At 52.4% G+C, this 20010-nt stretch overlaps 2 protein-coding genes across 4 annotated transcripts in view; both read right to left on the bottom strand.

Annotated features, from left to right (window-relative positions):
• Positions 1 to 553: 553 nt before the first annotated feature.
• RSPH6A (radial spoke head 6 homolog A) lies at positions 554 to 19698 on the bottom strand. The gene is made up of 6 exons (XM_037991858.2): positions 18780 to 19698; positions 14398 to 14635; positions 8721 to 9485; positions 6492 to 6636; positions 5001 to 5118; positions 554 to 951 (listed from the first exon to the last, which is right to left on the bottom strand). The coding sequence occupies exons 1-6, from the start codon at positions 19424 to 19426 to the stop codon at positions 714 to 716; spliced, it is 2151 nt and encodes a 716-aa protein (XP_037847786.1). The 5' UTR covers positions 19427 to 19698; the 3' UTR covers positions 554 to 713.
• The window catches only part of SYMPK (symplekin scaffold protein), a 48809-nt gene continuing 48497 nt past the window's right edge, over positions 19699 to 20010 (bottom strand). For all 3 annotated transcript variants that reach the window (XM_007997258.3, XM_073016271.1, XM_007997261.3), the window contains one exon: positions 19699 to 19946. In XM_007997258.3, the coding sequence (XP_007995449.2) occupies positions 19809 to 19946 (138 nt within the window). In that variant the 3' untranslated portion in view covers positions 19699 to 19808. The remainder of the gene's footprint in view (positions 19947 to 20010) is intronic.

Here is a 20010-nt window from a genome sequence, read left to right as displayed (position 1 = left end):
GGAGGCATTTCAATAATGGTTTGATGGCGAGGTAAACGAACAAATAAAACAGGTGGGGCTGGTCGCGGTGGCTCACAGCTGTGTCCCAACACTTTGGGAGGCCAAAACAGGCAGATCGCTTGATGCCAGAAGTTCAAGATTGGCTTGGGTAACATAAACCCCATCTCATAGTGAAACCCCGAAAAATTGAAAAAATTTAGCTGGGCATGGTGGCCTGTGCCTGCAGTCCTAGTTACTCAGGACCCTGTCTCTACAAAAATTACAAAAATTAGTGTATGTGGTGACATGCACCTGCGGTCTCAGCTACTCAGGAGGCTGAGATGGGAGGACTGCTTGAGCCTGGGAGGTCAAGGCTGCAGGGAGCTGAGATCATGCCACTGTACTCCAACCTGGGTGACAGAATGAGACCCTGTCTCAAACAACGACAACGACAAAAACCAAACAGGTGGCAGAGACTGCCAGGCAATGTCTGTGCCCTCTGCAGGGCCCAACAGCCCTAGCTTGGAGTTCATGTCAACAGATGTGGTGAACAAATGAATGAATGGCTCATCCATAACGCCGTGGAGAAATTTTATTTGAAGCAGTTGCCTTCCTTTTCTATCCCTGCCCTCTGGGGACAGGAAGCAAACAGTGAAAATATTAATACATATTAACGACCTCTAAGGGGAAATTTGCTATCTACCTGCTTGGGGAAAGTGGCTAGAAGGCAGGCCTCAGTCATCTGTCTCCTCGCCCTCCTCCTCCTCCTCGCCCTCCTCCTCCTCCTCTGTGGCTCCCAGGGCTTGCTCCTGGGCTGCTTTCAGAGCCTGCTCCTCTTCCACTGTGGGGTCACTCATCTCCATGATCTCTGGGCCACTGGGGTACTCTTGCTGAATGGGGGCTGGCAGGGCAGGGTTGAAGTTCTCGGGGCTGTACTTGTGACCCCAGCCGATGTAGATGTTCTCAAACTTTCTGGAGAGGCAGTGAGACACTGTGAAATTCTCCCTCAAAGACCCCAGACTTTACTTTCTTTCTTTTTTTTTTTTTTTTTTTTTGAGACAGAGTCTCACTCTGTTGCCTAGGCTGGAGTGCAGTGGTGCGATCTCAGCTTACTTCAACCTCCGCCTCCCTGATTCAAGCGATTCTCCTGCCTCAGCCTCCCGTGTAGCTGGGACTACAGGCACACACCATCATGTCCAGCTAATTTTTGTATTTTTAGTAGAGACGGGGTTTCACCCTGTTGGCCAGTCTGGTCTCGAACTCCTGATCTCATGATCCGCCCACCTCGGCCTCCCAAAGTGCTGGGATTACAGGCATGAGCCACTGCACCCGGCCAGCCTTAACTTTCTTTAAGGGTAGGACCCAGCGTGTGCATAGCATGACTGCAAAGTTGTGGATGGCAGGGTGAAATGTGCTCATTGGGTTTCTCTGTATTACCCAGGCTAGATGCAAACTCCACCTCCTGGGTTCACTGCAAAATCTGCCTCCTGGGTTCAAGTGATTCTCCCACCTCAGCTTCCCAAGTAGCTGGCACTATAGGTGCACACCACCTCACCCAGCTAATTTTTGTATTTTTAGTAGAGATGGGGTTTCACCATGTTAGCCAGGCTGGTCTCAAACTCCTGACCTCAAGTGATCTGCCCGCCTTGGCCTCCCGAAGTGCTGGGATTACAGGCATGAGCCACGGTGCCTGGCCTAATTTTTGTATTTTTAGTACATTGGGGGTTTCACCATGTTGGCCAGGCTGGTCTCAAACTCCTGACCTCAAGTGATCTGCCTGCCTCCACCTCCCAAAGTGTAAAAATTAGCCAGTTGCAGTGGCACATGCCTGTGGTTCCAGTTATTGGGGAGGCTGAGGTGGGAGGATTGCTGGAGCCCAGGAGTTTGAGGCTACAGTAAGTTGTGATCATGCCACTGCACTCCAGCCTGGATGACAGAGGGAGAACCTGTCTCAAAATAAATCAAGAAGTAAGTAACTAAAAATAACAAAACAAATTTAAATTATATATGCGGCTCCTATTTTATTTACGTAAGACATAATTTTATGTTGGATATCAATTTCTTTATATGTGACATTTTATTTATGTCCCACCTAATATGTTTATGTGCTGGGGACACAGCAGTAAACAAACTAGACAAAAATCCCTGCCAGGTGCGGTGGTTCAGGCCTGTAATCCCAGCACTTTAGGAGGCCGAGGTGGGAGGATCAACTGAAGTCAGGGGCTCAAGACCACCCTGGTGAAACCCCATCTCTACAAAAAAGATAGAAATTAGCTGCTCGTGGTAGCAGGCGCCTATAGTCCCAACTACTCAGGAGGCTGGGGCATGAGAATCCATTAAATCCAAGAGATGAAGGTTGCAGTGAGCGGAGATCACACCATTGCACTCCAGCCTGGGTGACAGAGTGAGACTCCATTTCCAAAAAAAAATTCCCTGGGTTGTGCCTATATTCTGCTAAGAGGAGATTGATAATGAACAAGGAGATTAGTGCCCAGTCCTAACCCAGCCAATTCAGCCTTTCTGCAGAATTTTAATTAGAGAAGGAAGAGGAACAGATGGGAGGAAAGGGAGGGGACTAAGAGGTAGGGAGAGAGGGAGACAGAGACTGATAAAGAGGCAGAGAGAGCTGAGCGCGGTGGCCCACGCCTGTAATCCCAGCACTTTGAGAGGCCGAGGTGGGTGGATCACCTGAGGTCAGGAGTTGGAGACCAGCCTGGCCAACATGGTGAAATCCCATCTCTACTAAAAATACAAAAATTAGCTGGGCATGGTGGCCCATGCCTGTAATCCCAGCTACTGGGAGGGCTGAGGCAGGCGGATGGCTTGAACCCGGGAGCAGAGGTTGCAGTGAGCTGAGATCGTACCACTAAACTCCAGCCTGGGCAACAAAATAAGACTTCCTCTCAAAAAAAAAAAAGAAAAGAAAAGAAAAGATTTAAAAATGAGGCCAGGCACAGTGGCTCACGTCTGTAATCCTAGTATGTTGGAAGGCTGAGGTGGGAGGGTTGCTTGAGGCCAGGAGGTGGAAGCTACAGTGAGCTGTGATCACTCCACTGCACTCCAGCCTGGGTGACAGAGAGAGACCCCATCTCAAAAAAAAAAAAAAAAGAAAAAAAAGAAAAGAAAGAAAAAGAAAAGAAAAAAAAAATGGAACAATGGGTGGGGGGACAGAAGAGCATTGGGCGGGTGGGGGCAGAGGATGGATGGACAAGTGGAGCCTCAAGTTTGGATAATTTGCTTTCAGAGGAATGTTGGCATATTGGGGTATGGCCTGAATAAGGGAGTTGGCAAAAGCAAATGTGCCTCTTCCCAGCTTCCAGAGAAGGAAAAAATAAATGCCAGGAATGTGTTAAAGTATCCAGATTACATGCAATCCCACCACGGCTGTGATTCATACAGGAGCGAATACAGTCCCAGTTCACATTGAGATTAAAAAGGAAATTCTAGGAAAAATCGTCCTGCCATCTGGTGGACAAAGCTGGTAGGTGCGCCCACCTCCAGCTGCAAACCCTGTCACGCGGCAGAGCAGAGGGCTGCCAGGTGCCTGGAGGAGAAGGACTGTGGGGAGTGCGCAACTGGGTGGGAGGATGTGGGAGTGACTTCGGCTTGCCATTCTTGTTTTTGAAACAAGATCTTGCTCTGTCACCCAGACTGGAGTGCAGTGGTGCCATCACAGCTCACTGCAACCTTGACCGCCTGGGCTCAAGCAATCCTTCTGCCTCAGCCTCCTAAGTAGCTGGGAATCTGTAGTCCGTGCAACTATGCCCAGCTGAGTTTTAAATTTATTATTATTATTATTATTATTTTTTTTTTTTTTTTTTTTTTTTTTTTTTTTGAGGCGGAGTCTCGCTCTGTCGCCCAGGCTGGAGTGCAGTGGCCGGATCTCAGCTCACTGCAAGCTCCGCCTCCCGGGTTCACGCCATTCTCCTGCCTCAAGACTCCCGAGTAGCTGGGACTACAGGCGCCCGCCACTGCGCCCGGCTAGATTTTTGTATTTTTTAGTAGAGACGGGGTTTCACCGGGTTAGCCAGGATGGTCTTGATCTCCTGACCTCGTGATCCGCCCGTCTCGGCCTCCCAAAGTGCTGGGATTACAGGCTTGAGCCACCGCGCCCGGCCTATTATTATTATTTTTTGTACAGATAGGGTCTTACTATGTTACCCTGGCTGGTCTTGAGCTCCTGGGCTCAAGCAATCCTCCCACCTTGGCAACCCAGAGTGCTGGGATTACAGGCATGAGCCAGTGCATCTGGCCCAAGCTTGCCATTCTTTCTGGAACAACTGGTGGTGGGAGGGAAGGTTTCCGCTCCATAGAGAGAAGAGCCTTCCAACTGGAAGAACAGGCCGGGTGTGGTGGCTCACGCCTGTAGTCCCAGCACTTTGGGAGACCAAGGTGGGCAGATCACTCGAGGTCAGGAGTTTGAGACCAGCCTGGCCAACATGGTGAAATCTTGTCTCCACTGAAAATACAAAAATTAGCCAGGCGTGGTGGCATGTGCCTGTAGTCCCAGCTTCTAGGGAGGCTGAAGCAGGAGAATCACTTGAACCTTGGAGGCGGAAGTTGCAGTGAGCTGAGATGGCGTCACTGCACTGTCACCCAGCCTGGGTGACAGAGCGAGAGTCCATCTCAAACAAAACAAAACCACAAACAAAAAAACTGGAAGAACTGTCCAGGGGGCCCCAGGGAAGGAGTCAGCTTCCCCAGAGAAGGACTCTGTCCCTGTCATCAGGGGGCTGGAGATCCAGGTTCGTATCCCACAAGTGCTGTGTGACCTTAGCCAGTCCCTCCCACTCTCTGATTCTCCATGCTGTCGTCATGACTCATCACCAAGACCCATCCTAGTGGGCTGGTATTTCCCACTTTAGCCCTGGTGAAACTCACAGGAGCTATGAGGGGGTCAGTCCTAGGGGCTTCCTGAAGGGGGCCCTCCCCATCTCTGCCCACCCTGGTGAGTTGCCCAACCAGGCCTTGAAGAAGTCCTGAGGGATTCTCCTGCTGGGAGGGGCTGGGGGAAGACCTACTTGCCGCTGGCATAGGCATAGGCCCCGGGCCAGAGGTTGGAGCGCACAACGGCCACTGAGTACTGTGGGCAGAGGCTGCAGGACAGGCGGGTGGTCCAGGGTGCCAGGTGCATAATTTCTGTGGCGGAGAGGCAGCAGAGGGGGCAGCAGGGTCAGGAAGGCCCTCAGGCCCCGCACTGCACCCTGGAGGAAGGCAGGCAGCAATAAGGGAGGCCTGGAGGGGCATAAGGGGAACTACAGCCACCAACAGCTCGGGCTGCGGTGTTTGAACCCCGGCTGCAGACCACACTCTCTCTTGCACGCTCTTTTTTTTTTGGAGACAGAGTCTTGTCACTTTGTCACTCAGGTTGCAGTGCAGTGGCGTGAGCTCGACTCACTGCAACCTCTGCCTCCTGGGTTCAAGTGATTCTCCTGCCTCAGCCTCCCGAGTAGCTGGGATTATAGGCGTGCACCACCACGCCCGGCTAATTTTGTATTTTTAGTAGAGACAGGGTTTCACCATGTTGGCCAAGCTGATCTCGAACTCCTGACCTCAGGTGATCCACTCACCTTGGCTAGCTGCATCCAGGAAATGGGGAGACTCATCTGGCCTTTGTTGCAGGGTGGCAGTGAGGCCTGGTGACAAGGTCTGCACACACCTGCTGCAGTGCCTGGTGCCCAGCAGGGCCCCCAGACTGAAGAGCCGCTGTGATTCCGCTCCTGAGTTGGCCATCGGTTTAGATCAGGGTGCAGAGGGCAGGGCACAGCCTGGCAGGATCTGGCTTCAAATCCAGGACTTGTCCCCTGGCTCACTCCTAGTCTCTCTCTCCACTTCCCTGTGGGTGCCTGAGGCCCCAACGTTACGAAATTCCTGTCCATTCATCCAAAATCCAGCTCCAGGTTGGGCACAGTGGGTCATGCCTGTAATCCCAGCACTTTGGGAGGCCGAGTAAGGTGGATCACTTGAGGTCAGGAGTTCGAGATCAGCCTGGCCAACATGGTGAAACCCCATCTCTACTAAAAATACAAAAGTACCTGGGAGTGGTGGCACATGCTTGCAAACCAGCTACTGAGGAGGCTGAGACGAGAAAATTGTGTGAAACCGAGAGGTTGAGGTTGCAGTGAGCCAAGATTGCACCCTACACCCCAGCTTGGGCGACGGAGCAAGACTCCATCTCAAAACAACAACAACAACAACACACACACACACACACACACACACACCCAGCTCCAGTCTTTAGGGAGGGCTCCCCAACTACATCCCCCTCCCTCCAGGCCCACATGGGACGCAAAAGGCCATATCCTAAGGTTTGGGCCATTGCCACAAGTCTATGGACATGTTCCCAGAACCTCCTGATGGGGCCACTGTGATCACACCCATTTTTTAGCTGAGAGAGCCTCTGAGGCTGGGAGGGAAGGACCGGGGAGATGGACCCCAGCAGTGCAGCCATCCCTCCCTTTCTTCCCAGCCCTCCCCAGCTAGTGGTGTACAGGCTGAGAGGGTTTCCTTACCCGCATCTTCTGAAAGTGGCGTTAGCAGTGGGGGGCCAACCTCCTGCTCCACCTCCTCTGGCCCCTCATCAGCCTTCTCTTCCTCCTCCCCCAGGTCCTCTTCCTCCTCTGTCTTCTGCAAAGGGTTCACCCAAGTGCAGCGGCCCTGGGGGTGGAGGGAAGCTCAGGTGATGGCCCCAGTGCACAGAGCCCAGCCTGCATCCTGTGGGGGAGGTGAAGGGCCAACAGGACTGAAGCACAGCCTTGTCCTCAGAGACCCAGGCACAGGCAAGAGGGCAAGATTTAGCCACACAGTTAAGAGGAGGTGGGAAACGGGCCGACAGAACTGCTGTATTGAGATGAAGACTCTTGACTGTGTGACCCCCATTCATGCATTCATTCACTCATTGATTCCTTTTTTTTTCTTTTTTTTTTTGAGACGGAGTTTTACTCTGTGGCCCAGGCTAGAGTACAGTGGCACGATCTTGGCTCACTGCAACCTCTGCCTTCTGGTTTAAGTGATTCTCCTGCCTCAGCCTCCCGAGTAGCTGAGATTAAGGTGCCTGACACCATGCCTGGCTAAATTTTGTATGTTTTAGTAGAGACGGCGTTTCGCCATGTTGGCCAGGCTGGTCTCGAACTCCTGACCTCAAGTGATCCACCCACCTCGGTCTCCCAAAGTGCTGGGATTACTGGCGCGAGCCATTGCACCTGACCTACTCATTGATTCTTTTTTTTTTTTTTTTTTTTTGAGACAGAGTCTTGCTCTGTCACCCAGGCTGGAGTGCAGTGGCGCAATTTAGGCTCACTGCAAGCTCCACCTCCCGGGTTCACCTCCCTAGCGGTGGCTCATGCCTGTAATCCCAGCACTTTGGGAGACTGAGGCGGGTGGATCACTCGAGGTCAGGAGTTTGAGACCAGCCTGGCCAACATGGCGATACGCCGTCTCTACTAAAAAATATAACATTTAGCTGGGCATGGTGTCAGGCACCTGTAATCCCAGCACAAGGTGGGCGGATCACGAGGTCAGGAGATGGAGACCATACTGGCTAACATGTTGAAACCCCATCTCTAGTAAAAATACAAAAAAATTAGCCGGGCGTGATGGCAGACGCCTGTAGTCTCAGTTATTCAGGAGGCTGAGGCAGGAGAATGGCGTGAACCCAGGAGGCAGAGCTTGCAGTGAGCCAAGATCATGCCACTGCACTCCAGCCTGGGCAATAGATCGAGAATCTGTCTCAGGAAAAAAAAAAGAAAAAGAAAAAAACAAATTAGCCAGGCATAGTTGTGGTGGTACGTGCCTGTAGTCCTAGCTACTCGGGAGGCTGAGGCGGGAGGATTGCTTGAGCCCTGGAGGTCAAGGTAGCAGTGAATTATGATCGTGCCACTCCATGCCAGCCTGGGTGACACAGCAAGATGCTATGTGTTAAAAGAAAAAAAAAAGTTGGGCGTGGTGGCTCAAAGTGCTGTAATCCCAGCACTTTGAGAGGCTGAGGCGGGCAGATCACCTGAGGTCAGGAGTTTGAGACCAGCCTGACCAACATGAAGGAACCCTGTCTCTCCTAAAAGTACAAAATTAGTTGGGCGTGGTGGTGCGTGCCACCCAGCTACTTGGGAGGCTGAGGCAGGAGAATTGGTTAAACCAGGGAGGTGGAGGTTGCAGTGAGCCGAGATCACGCCATTGCACTCTAGCCTGGGCCACAAGAGCAAAAAACTGTCTCAAAAAAAAAAAAAAAAGGAAAAAAGAAGAAGAAGAAGAAGTAAAAAGGACCGGACGTAGTGGCTCATGCCCATAATCCTAGCACTTTGGGAGGCCAAGGCGGGCGGATTGTCTGAGCTCAGGAGTTTGAGACCAGCTTGGGCAACACAGTGAAACCTCATCTCCACTAAAATACAAAAAATTAGCCGGGCCTCAGGAGGCTGTGGCAGGAGAATTGTCTGAACCTGGGAGGTGGAGGCTGCAGTGAGCTGAGATCGCGCCACTGCACTCCAGCCTGGGTGACAGAGACTCCGTTCCCCCCCCCACCAAAAAAAAAAAAAAACGGAAAGAAAAGAAAAAAAAATGCCTCTGTCCCCAAAGATTTCTGACGGGATTATCCGCCAGTATCTGTTGAACCAATGAATGGATAGATGAATGAACGAATGAGTATTAGTTGCCTAGCAGAGAGTAAGAGCTTGAGGTCAGTATTGCAGGGTCATGCGCGAGCCCCCTGCCCCTGCCATGTGGGAGGCGGGCGTCCCGGCGCTCACCTGCGGCAGGATGTGCTGTGTGTGATGCACCCAGTTGGCCATGGAGTCGACCAGCTCCAGCACGGGGATGCCCTCGAAGTCGGGGTTCTCCTCGTAGGAGTCGCGCCCAGCACCACCTTCCTCCTCCTCGTCGCCCTCCTCCTCGCTAAACTGATAGAAGCCCAGCGGGCTGACCTGCGTGGCGGCCGAGATGCGGGCTATTTGGGCCCGCAGGTAGTTGCCCTCGTTGCCCGGGAAGGGCGGGTAGCTGACGACCGGTGCGTCCAGGTAGCCTGTGAAGAACTTCTTGATCTTTCGGGCGTTCACGATCTGGGCCGGGGTGACGTGGGGCAGCCGCGTCCACGGCAGGCCCGGCTCGTTGCACACAAAGTACAGGTACTTGTTGGCGCCTGAGCGGCTCTCCTCCTTGGGGATCACGGGCGGCGGCTTCCACACGGGCTTAGGGATGATGTCCACGGCCTTCTCCTCGTCCTCCTCGCCCTCCTCCTCGCCGTGCGCCTCCATGACCTCGCCACCCTCCGTCATCTCCTCCACCTCCTCCTCCTCCGCCTCCTCCTCGCCCTCCCGGAATTCCACCTCGGCCACCAGGTAGCTGCGGTTCATTCCCAGGATCTTGCCCCAGAAGCGACAGGTGTGGATTGGCTGCTGCTCCGCCAGCTGCTTCATGGCCAGGAAAATGCGGAAGCTCTCGTCGGAGCTCAGGCCGACGCCGGCCTGCTCGAAGTAGAAAGCAGTCTCCATGATGTTGGGCACCGGCGTCTCCCCCTGCGCAGGGTAGGGTGGAGGGCAGAGGAGAGAATGCTGAAGCTCTGCTCCCTAGTCTACCTTTTCCAGACTTTTCTAGAGTCAAGAGAGCTAAAAGAGGCTGGGTGCAGTGGCTCACGCCTATAATCCCAGCACTTTGAAAGGCCGAGGTCGGCTGGTCACTTGAGGTCAGGAATTCGAGTCCAGCCTGGCCAACATGGTGAAACTCTGTCTCTACTGAAAATACAAAAATTAGCCTGTCATACAAGCGGGCGCCTGTAATTCCAGCTACCCAGGAGGCTGAGGCAGGAGAATCACCTGAACCAGGGAGGCAGAGTTTGCAGTGAGCTGAGATTGCTCCACTGCACTCCAGCCTGAGCAACAGAGTGAGACACAGTCTCAAAAAATTCCAGCACTTAGGGAGGCCAAGGCAGGCAGATAACTTGAGGTTAGGAGTTTGAGACCAGTCTGGCCAACATGGCCAACACTGTCTCTATAAAAAATACAAAAATTAGCCAGTCGTGGTGACAGGTGCCTGTAATCCTAGCTACTTGGGAGGCTGAGGCAGGAGGATCGCTTGGACCTGAGAGGTGGAGGTTGCAGTGAGCCAAGATCACACCACTGCACTCCAGCCTGGGTGACAGAGTGAGACTCCATCTCAAGAAAGAAAAGAAAAGAGAAGAGAAGAGAAGAGAAGAGAAGAGAAGAGAAGAGAAGAGAAGAGAAGAGAAGAGAAGAGAAGAGAAAAAGAAAGAAACCTAAAAGATTCTGTAACTCAGCTGCCACTCATGCCAGCCAGTGAGATGTAGGGAAAGCCATTGGAGAGGATGTCCCTGATGGAGAAGAAAAGGGAAAACCACACTAGGAGAAAATCTTTTGCCTTTTGTCTTCTGTCTTTCCCTATTCTTCCTGCCTGGAATGGGGACATAAGATCTGGAGCCACAGCAGCTATCTTGGGACCATGAGGCAACACACGAGAGACAAAGTACTACACCCTTAATGGTGGTGGTGATGAACGGTGGAAATTGCCTGGTCCCCAGTAGCATTGCTCAGCTGCCTTACCCACCCTGACCTTCTTGCTCCTGTAACAAAGAAGCCACTTTTATTCATGATTTCTGTGACTTGAAGCCTGATGCATTCCTAACACGAACTCTATGTTTCACAGAAAGTTAAGGGAGAAGACGGGTCTTGAACGGAGGAGTCAGTGATGTTAGAGGATGGTAATAAGTCTGCCCTCACTGCCTCCATCTACACCATTTGCTTGATTCACACAGCCAGAGGACGGGTGGGGCGGAGGAGAAGAAGAATAGGAGAGGAGGAGGAGGAGGAAAAAGAGGAAAAAGGAAAGAAGGAGAGAGAGAGAGAGAGAGAGAGAGAGCGCGACTCAGAAAGGGATTGAAGGCAAGCAGGCTGAAACTAGAAGCCAGCAAAGTTTACGGTCACGCACAGTGGCTCATGCCTGTAATCCCGGCCCTTTGGGTGGCCAAGGCAGGCAGATCACGAGGTCAGGAGATCGAGACCATCCTGGTTAAAGTGGTGAAACCCCGTCTCTACTAAAAATACAAAAAATTAGCCAGGCGTGGAGGCACGCACCTGTAGTCCCAGCTACTTGGAAGGCTGAGGCAGGAGAATAGTATGAACCCAGGAGGTGGAGCCTGCAGTGAGCGGAGATTGTGCCACTGCACTCCAGCCTGGGTGACAGAGGGAGACTCCGTCACAAAAAAAAAAAAAAAAAAAAAGAAGAAGCCAGCAAAGTTTTGGCTCAGAAGCCAGGGAAAGAAGTGTAATGTACATCTGCACAGGCCACAGACCAATATCCTTCCCTCTCCCAGGGAAATGCCTGCCAGCCCCTATCCATGTGGCCACAAGGCTGTCACCAACACTTTATTATTCAATCAGTCCCGAAATCTTTATTATTTATTTATTTTATTATAATTATTATTATTTTTGAGACGGAGTCATGCTCTGTCACCCAGACTGGAGTGCAGTGACATGATCTCGGCTCACTGCAACCTCCACCTCCTGGGTTCAAGCCAGTCTCCTGCCTCAGCCTCCTCAGTAGCTGGGATTATAGGCATGCACCACCACGCCCAGCTAGTTTGTGTATTTCTAGTGCATTTTTTGTAGTTTGTATTTTTTTGTGTTTGGTACAATGTTTGTATTTTAGTCCTGACCTCGTGATCCACCCGCCTCGGCCTCCCATAGTGCTGGGATTACAGGCGTGAGCCACCACAGCCGGCCCTGTCGCAATTAATTAAAATTTAAAAAAGAAAAGCCCTCCAGCTGGTGATTCTCAATGTCTCAGTGATTGGCTCTGTGCGCAGAGAGTAACAGCATGTAGAATGAACGCCTGGCGCTTGAGTTACATGATGAAATGAGAGCACGCTCCTAAAGCTCTTGGCAGGGGACCAAGCAGGTGTCAGAATTATCATAGAGTCCAGAACAAAAGTCTGTTGAACGAGTGAAAGAACACTTCGCCCCAATTTTAAGCATCATCCAATTCTGGGTTTGTGAAATTAAATATAGCCAGTCCCAGACTTAAGATAATCTGACTTAGAGTTTTCAACTTTAGGGTGGGTTTATCAGGGTATTAAATGCATTTTTGACCTATGTTTTTTTTTTTTTTTTTTTTTTTTTGAGATGGAGTCTTGCTCTCACACTCAGGATGGAGTGCAGTGGTGCAATCTGGGCTCAGTGCAACATCCACCTCCTAGGTTCAAGCCATTCTCCTGCCTCAGCCTCCCGAGTAGCTGGGATTACAGGCACCTGCCACCACGCCTGACTAATTTTTGTACTTTTAGTAGAGATGGGGTTTCACTATGTTGATCAGGCTGGTCTCAAACTCCTGACCTCAGGTGATCTGCCCACCTCAGCCTCCCAAAGTTGCTGGGACTACAGACATGAGCCACGGTGCCCGGCCAGTATTTTTGACTTATAATGGATTTATTGGGACCTGATCCCATGCAGGAGTTGAAGAGCATCTTGTATTCTTTTTTTTTAAAGACGGAGTCTCGCTCTGTCGCCCAGGCTGGAGTGCAGTGGCCGGATCTCAGCTCACTGCAAGCTCTGCCTCCCGGGTTCACGCCATTCTCCTGCCTCAGCCTCCCGAGTAGCTGGGACTATAGGCGTCCGCCTCCAGGCCCGGCTAGTTTTTTGTATTTTTTAGTAAAGACGGGGTTTCACCGTGCTAGCCAGGATGGTCTCGATCTCCTGACCTCATGATCTGCCCGTCTCAGCCTCCCAAAGTGCTGGGATTACAGGCATGAGCCCCCGTGCCCGGCCGAAGAGCATCTTGTATTCTGAGGACGGTGGAATGTTAATGAGTCCTGGGTGCTGCAGTTCTTAGTGGATCTCAATTTATAAACTGAGAAACTGAGGCTAGGAGAAAAGGAGTAATTGATTCAGTGTCCAGAGACTCCAGGAGGCACTGAATTTCACAGAAAAGGTCTGCAGGGCAAAATCGTTTTCTGGAGAGAGGAGTAGGAGATGGTACGAGAGACCAGTCTCCATCTCTGCCTGGCAGCCGGACTTAGCTTTCTAAAAAGCAGAGCTTCTCAGGGTATGCTTAAGTGAAAAATCCAATTAAAAGATTAAAACAAACAAACAAAAACAGCTGGGTGCAGTGGCTCATGCCTGTAATCCCAGCACTTTGGGAGGCTGAGGCGGGTGGATCCCTTGAGGTCAGGAGTTCAAGACTAGCTTGGCCAACACAGTGAAACCCCATCTCTACCAAAAAATACCCCCCGAAATTAGTTGGGCGTGGGGGCACTTGCCTGTAGTCCCAGCTACTCAGTAAGCTGAGGAAGGAAAATCATGAATCACTTGAACTCAGGAAGTGAAAGTTGCAGTGAGCCAAAATCACGCCACTGCACTCTAGCCCGGGAGACAGTAAGACTCCGTCTCAAAAAAAAAGAAAAAAAGAAAAAACTGTGTGTGTGTATGTATGTGTATATATATTTTTTTTTAATTTTTTTTTTTTTTTTCTGTTTTTTGAGATGGAGTCTCGCTCTGTCGCCTAGGCTGGGGTGCAGTGGTGCGATCTTGGCTCACTGCAAGCTCTGCCTCCCGGGTTCACGCCATTCTTCTGCCTCAGCCTCCTGAGTAGGTGGGACTACAGGCACCTGCCACCATGCCTGGCTAATTTTTTGTATTTTTAGTAGAGACGGGGTTTCACTGTGTTAGCCAGGATGGTCTCGATCTCCTGACCTCGTGATCTGCCTGCCTTGGCCTCCCAAAGTGCTGGGATTACAGGCGTGAGCCACCGTGCCCGGCCAAAAAAACTATATATATTAAAAAAAAAAAAAAAAATATATATATATAAAATAAAAATTAAAAAAATAAAAAGCAGAGCTGACAGCCTTTCCTTTGCTTCAAACCATTCAGCGGTGCTCCAGTGGCCTCAGAAGAAAGCCCATATCCTTTGCCTGGTGTTCAAGGCCTCCTGTGACCTGGTCCTGCCTCCTCCACTGGGGGCACCCATGAGACTGAAGTTGTTTTTGTTTTTTTGGTTTTTTGGTTTTTTTGATACAGAGTTGCGTTCTGTTGCGCAGGCTGGAGTGCAGTGGCGAGATCGGCTCACTTCAACCTCTACCTTTGGGTTCAAGTGATTCTCCTGTCTCAGCCTCCTGAGTAGCTGGGATTACAGGTGCCCGCCATCACACCCAGCTAATTTTTGTATTTTTAGTAGAGACAGGATTTTGCCGTATTGACCAGGCTGGTCTTGAACTCGTGACCTCGTGATCCACCCGCCTCGGCCTCCCAAAGCGCTGGGATTACAGGCATAAGCCACCCCATCCTGCCGAGACTGAAGTTATTTTGTGACTGGATTGTCCAATGCTGTCTTTTGCCTCCCGGCCTCGGCACAGGCTGTGCCCTAAGTATGCTTGGGCTCCCACTGACCCTGATGCCCACCTCTCCTGACTGGCTCACTCACCACCTCCTCCTCCATCTCCTGTTCGCCTTCCGCACCGCCTCCACTCCGGGTGAACAGCGCCTTCTGTTTCTCTGCCATCTCGTAGGTGGGCTGCATCTCGGGATCGTCCCGCAGCGTGTCCAACTTGGGGTGGAACCACTCCCACTGCGTGGTGCGGTTCAGCGACTCCAGGACAGACAAGGGGTCCTCGGGCCGCTGGTTCAGGATCTTGGTCAGCAGGTTCACCAGGTGCTCGTACCTGCTTCCCACAGGAGGAGTGGGAAGAGAGGGGCCTCACTCACTCAGCTCACTGAGCCGGCTCCCATGTGCCTGGCCCTGTGCCTGGTGCTGGGGACACAGTAGGGAACAGAAAAGGTTCCTGCCCAGGTGTAGCTGACATTTATTTATTTTTTTACTTTTTTTATTTTTTATTTTTATTATACTTTAAGTTCTAGGGTACATGTGGATAATGTGCAGGTTTGTTACATATGTATACTTGTGCCATGTTGGCGTGCTGCACCCATCAACTCGTCATTTACATCAGGTATAACTCCCAATGCAATCCCTCCCCCCTCCCCCCTTGTTTACTTATTTTTATTTATTTTTTGAGATGGTGTCTTGCTCTGTTGCTCAGGCTGGAGTGCAGGGGTGCATCTCTGCTCACTACAACCTCTGCCTCCCGGGTTCAAGCGATTCTCCTGCCTCAGCCTCCCGAGTAGCTGGGACTACAGGCACCGGCCACCACGCCTGGCTAATTTTTGTATTTTTAGTAGAGACGGGGTTTCACCATGTTGGTCAGCCTGGTCCCGAACTCCTGACCTTATGATCTGCCCGCCTCGGCATCCCAAAGTGCTGGGATTACAGGCATAAGCCACCATGAACGGTCGACATTCTTTTTTTGAGACAGAGTCTCGCTCTGTCACCCAGGCTGGAGTGCAGTGGCGCGATCTTGGCTCACTGCAAGCTCCACCTCCCGGGTTCACGCTGTTTTCCTGCATCAGTCTCCTAAGTAGCTGGGACCACAGGTGCCTGCCACCACGCCCGGCTAATTTTTTGTATTTTCAGTAGAGACGGGGTTTCAACATGTTAGCCAGGAAGGTCTTGATCTCCTGACCTGGTGATCTGCCCGCCTCGGCCTCCCAAAGTGCTGGGATTACAGGCGTGAGCCGCCACGTGTGGCCTCCCAGCCGACATTCTTATGATGGAGACTGAGACTAATCAAACAAGCAAAATATATACAGCGTGTCAGGCATGGGGTGGCAATTTATAGGGTGACACATAAAGTACTGAATGGGGCCTAGGGCTGCCAGGGATGGGAGAGGGTTTGCAATTTTATTTTTTAAATTTATTTTTCAGACAGGGTCTCGCTCTGTTGCCCAGGCTGGAGTGCAGTGGTGCGACCTTGGCTCACTGCAGCCTCTGTCTCCTGGGTTCAAGTGATTTTCCTGCCTCAGCCTCCTAAGTAGCTGGGATTACAGGTGCACACCACCACATCCCGCTAGTGTTTTTGTATTTTTTGTAGAGACAGTTTCATCATGGTGGCCAGGCTGGTCTCAAACTCCTGACCTCAGGTGATCCGCCTTCCTCGACCTCCCAAAGTGTTGGGATTACAGGCATGAGCCACCACACCTAGCCAACATTTATATTCTTCTTCTTATTTTTGAGACAAAGTTTTGCTCTTTTGCCCAGGCTGGAGTGCAGTGGTGTGATCTCAGCTCACCACCACCTCTGCCTCCTGGGTTCAAGCGATTCTCCTGCTTCGGTCTCCTGAGTAGCTGGGACTATGGGTGCGCACCACCATCCCCAGCTAATTTTTGTATTTTTAGTAGAGATGGGGTTTCACTTTGTTGGCCAGGCCGGGCTCAAACTCCTGACCTCATAATCTGCCCACTTAGGCCTCCCAAAGTGCTGGGATTACAGGCGTGAACCACTGTGCCTGGCCAGCATTTGTATTTTTCTTTTTATTGACACAAGGTCTCACTTTGTCGCCCAAGCTGGAGTGCAGTGGCTCGGTCTTGGCTCACTGCAACCTCTGGTTCCCGGGTTCAAGTGATTCTCCCACCTTAGCCTCCCCGGTAGCTGGGATTACACATGTGTGCCACTATGCCTGGCTAATTTTTGTACTTTTTGTAGAAATGGGGTTTTGCCATGTTGCCCAGGCTGGTCTCAAACTTCCGGACTCAAGTGATCTGCCTGCCTCAGCCTCCCAAACTGCTGGGATTACAGGTGTGAGCCACTGGGCCCGGTCACAGTCAGCCTTTGAAACCAAGTTGGTCTGATTTCCAAGCATGTTATGTGTCACCTTTTGCTATGCGGAAACTGTTTTGTTGGCAGTCTTGGGTGTGGTGTTGGGCCATCATGGAAGCTGGGAAGGGTGAGAAGAGGTGAGACTTTGGCTAGGGATTCTCAGGAAGACAGCCTGAAGCTCTGAAAAGCTGGCACTTGGGGAATAGCCAGAGGTTAATTCTGACTAGATTCTAGGATCCGAGGAAGGAGCAGGTAGTGACTAGAAATGAAATTTGGACAGTGGGCAGGGGCTGAACCACATAAGGCCTTTTGTTTGTTGGTTTGTTTGAGACAGAGTCTCACTCTGTTGCTCAGGCTGGAGTGCATTGGCACGATCTTGGCTCACTGTAGCCTCTGCCTCCCGGTTCAGGTGATTCTCCTGCCTCAGTCTCCTGAGTGGTTGAGATCACAGGCCTGTGCCACCACGCCTGGCTTTTTGTATTTTTAGTAGAGACGGGTTTTGCCATGTTGGCCAGGCTGGTCTCGAACTCCTGACTTTGAGTGATCTGTCTGCCTCGGCCTCCCAAAGTGCTGGGATTACTGGCATGAGCAAGGCCTTGTATGTCTCAGGTCAGGAGCCTTGAAGGCTGCAGTGAGGAGTCTGAGCTTCCCCCACGGGCAATGGGGAGCCATAGCAGATTCTGAGCATTGGAGGGATAGGGCCAGCTTTGTGCTTTAGTAAGAACCATTACTTCATCAATCTCATTTCTCCCGCTCTCCCTCTTCCTCCCTTGGTTCCAGACATACCAGCTCCCCAAAAACAGCAAGCCTCAGAGACTTTGCATTTGTCGTGCGCTCTGCCTGGCTCACTCTTCCTCCAGTTATCTGCAAGATGCTCTCCCTCACCTCCTTCAGGGCCCTAATCAAATGTCACCTCCTTGGACAGGCCTTCTCTGACCCACACAATTTATTTTTTTGAGACGGAGTCTTGCTCCGTTGCCCAGGCTGGAGTGCAGTGGCATGATCTCGGCTCACCGCAACCTCTGCCTCCCGAGTTCAAGTGATTCTCCTGCCTCAACCTCTGAAGGAGCTGGGATTACAGGCCCATGCTACCACGCCCTGATAATTTTTGTATTTTTTAGTAGAGATGGGGTTTCACCATGTTGGCAAGGCTGGTCTTGAACTCCTGACCTCAGGTGATCCGCCCGTGTCGGCCTCCTAAAGTGCTGGGATAATAGGCGTGAGCCCCCACACCTGGTCAGACCCCCACTATTTTATGTGTTCCCTAGCCCTCTTAGCCTTCCTTATTTTTGACCTGAGCCCTTAGCTTCAGTTGATCACTTTTTCTATTTCTTGCCCACTCCCCTATAAAGAGAGCATCCTAGGCATCTAATGGAGACTGAGAGCAGTGTATTGTGACTGCAGCTAAGTGGCTTTGGCAAGTATCTTCCTCAGGCAGGGAGGTTTAGTTGCAGGATAAGAGGGTCTCAGGAGGGCTGGGCATGGTGGTTCATGCCTGCAATCTCAGCACTTTGGGAAGCCAAGATGGGCAGATCACTTGAGGTCAAGAACTTGAAACTAGCCTGGGCAACAGGGTGAAACCTTCTCTCCACTAAAAATACAAATATTAGCTGGGTGAGGTGGAGCACGCCTGTAACCCCAGCTACTCGGGAGGCTGAAGCAGAAGAATCACTTTAACTCAAGAGGGAGAGGTTGCAGTGAGCCGAGATCACGCCACTGTGCTCCAGGCTCCAGCCTGGGCGACAGGGTGAGACTATGTCTGGGGGAAAACAAAACAAAACAAAAGCAAGAGGACTTGGGGAGCCAAATCACGTGTTCTGGAATCCTGACTCTGCCACATCCTAGCTGTGTAGTTTTGGGTAAGCGACCCAACTTCTCCATGTCTTCTCAGTCTCCTCCTCTGTAAAGCAGGATGAGCTGATGTGCTCATCTCCCTGAGAATTAGGTGTGAGTGTGCGCAGTGCCGGCACATGTCTGGGAAGTGAATGCTAGCTGTTGTTGGCACTGATTCCGACTCTTAGCTGAATTAGAGGCTGGGAGCAGTCATTGGTTTTCCATGAGGGATGATCCCTTGTCTGACTGATTGAGGCAGGGACCTGGGTGGGGCCCCTCCCTGCCTGGGTCCCCCACCCGCCCCACTCCTAGCCCCTGCTCACAGGCTGAGGTCGCAACTGATGCTGGTCTGCAGCAGGTAGGCCTTGGCGTTCTGCACGGCCAGCTCCAGAGGCTCGGGCTCAGGCACTTCGGCACTGTAGCGTGGGAAGCCCAGCTCAGAGGGCGAGAACTGAAGGGCAGGGTCATCCCTGATATAGGGCCCGTGCTGGGCACCTTCAGAGAAATGGTCTGTCTGGTAGAGGTTGAACGGGTCCAAGGGGTTGACTGGGGGCTCCGGGAAGGTGGAATCCAGTTGCTGGAACAGGCTGCTTTGGCCCTGCTGGAGCCGCTGCATTAGGCTGGTGGTGACCTCGGCGGCCTGGATCCTGCTTTCATCCGAGTAAGGCTGGGGCTGGAACTCCAAGGGAAAGCCCGTGTTCATGGATGGGTACTCCATGCTACCTATCCGGGCTTCCTCAGCCTGGAAGGCCCGGGGCATCAGCAAGCTCTCCTGTTGGGACAGGCTGCCCCTCTGTGACCAACCCGGGGTGTTACGCTGGGCGTCTGGCGCTATCTGCTGCCCCTCCTCGGGGTCCGCTGCCGGGGGCTGAACTTGGTCCCGACTGTACTGCCTCTGGGAGGCCTGGGAAGTCCTCCGGTCCGGGGGCTGCTGGGGAGGTCGCTCAGGGTAGGGCGGCAGGTCCCCCATGGTTCGCCAGGAGGAACAGACCTCTAGGAGAAAGGCTTACAGACAAGGAAGCCAAGCGAGCCACCTGTGGACACCGCCGGTTTCTGAGCACCGGAAGCGGGGCCGTTACCCGGGGAGGGCGCCGGGAGCCGGGCCAAGGTGGGTTCCGCGCGGGCTCCGGGCGGGCGGCGCGCACTCCCGATCCCGCGCAGCCCCACGGCGGACGTCGCGCCAGACTCGAGACAGCACCCACGCCCCAGGCCCACCCTTTTTCTTTTCAGTAACTTGCCCAAGTTCACATCTTTTATTTTTCTTTTTAAGGCAAAGCACCTGCAGGTCAAGCCCCGCCCTGTCCCCCAGCCCCGCGTCCCCGTCCCATCCCCCTTCCCCGCCCCCAGCCCCGTCAGCTGTTCCCCTTGGCCTCGGGTTCCCTGGCGTCCTCGGCAGCCGGGCTGGGGGTCTTCACGACATCTTCTCCAATAGGTGCCAGGGTCTGGGGGCTCCGCTCCTCCTTACAGGTCAGCCCGCCCGCTGCCGTCTCCTGGTGACCGGGGAAGGAAAGGGGAGTCGGTTGGATGGCGTGGTCCCCTCCATGCTCCCATTCA

The sequence above is a fragment of the Chlorocebus sabaeus genome, chromosome 6 (assembly GCF_047675955.1).
Source record: "Chlorocebus sabaeus isolate Y175 chromosome 6, mChlSab1.0.hap1, whole genome shotgun sequence".
Lineage (NCBI taxonomy): Eukaryota > Metazoa > Chordata > Mammalia > Primates > Cercopithecidae > Chlorocebus > Chlorocebus sabaeus.
Note: the sequence above shows the minus strand (reverse complement) of the source record. Positions and strands in the feature narration are given on the sequence as shown.

Bases quoted from the DNA above. Each gene is read 5' to 3' on its own strand.
- RSPH6A (XM_037991858.2), bottom strand. From the start codon at position 19,426: ATGGGGGACCTGCCGCCCTACCCTGAGCGACCTCCCCAGCAGCCCCCG. The intron at 14,636-18,779 runs GTGAGCAGGGGC...TGTGGGAAGCAG, and splicing joins ATCAGTTGCGACCTCAGCCT to GTACGAGCACCTGGTGAACC. The intron at 9,486-14,397 runs GTGAGTGAGCCA...TACCCTGCGCAG, and splicing joins AGGAGATGGAGGAGGAGGTG to GGGGAGACGCCGGTGCCCAA.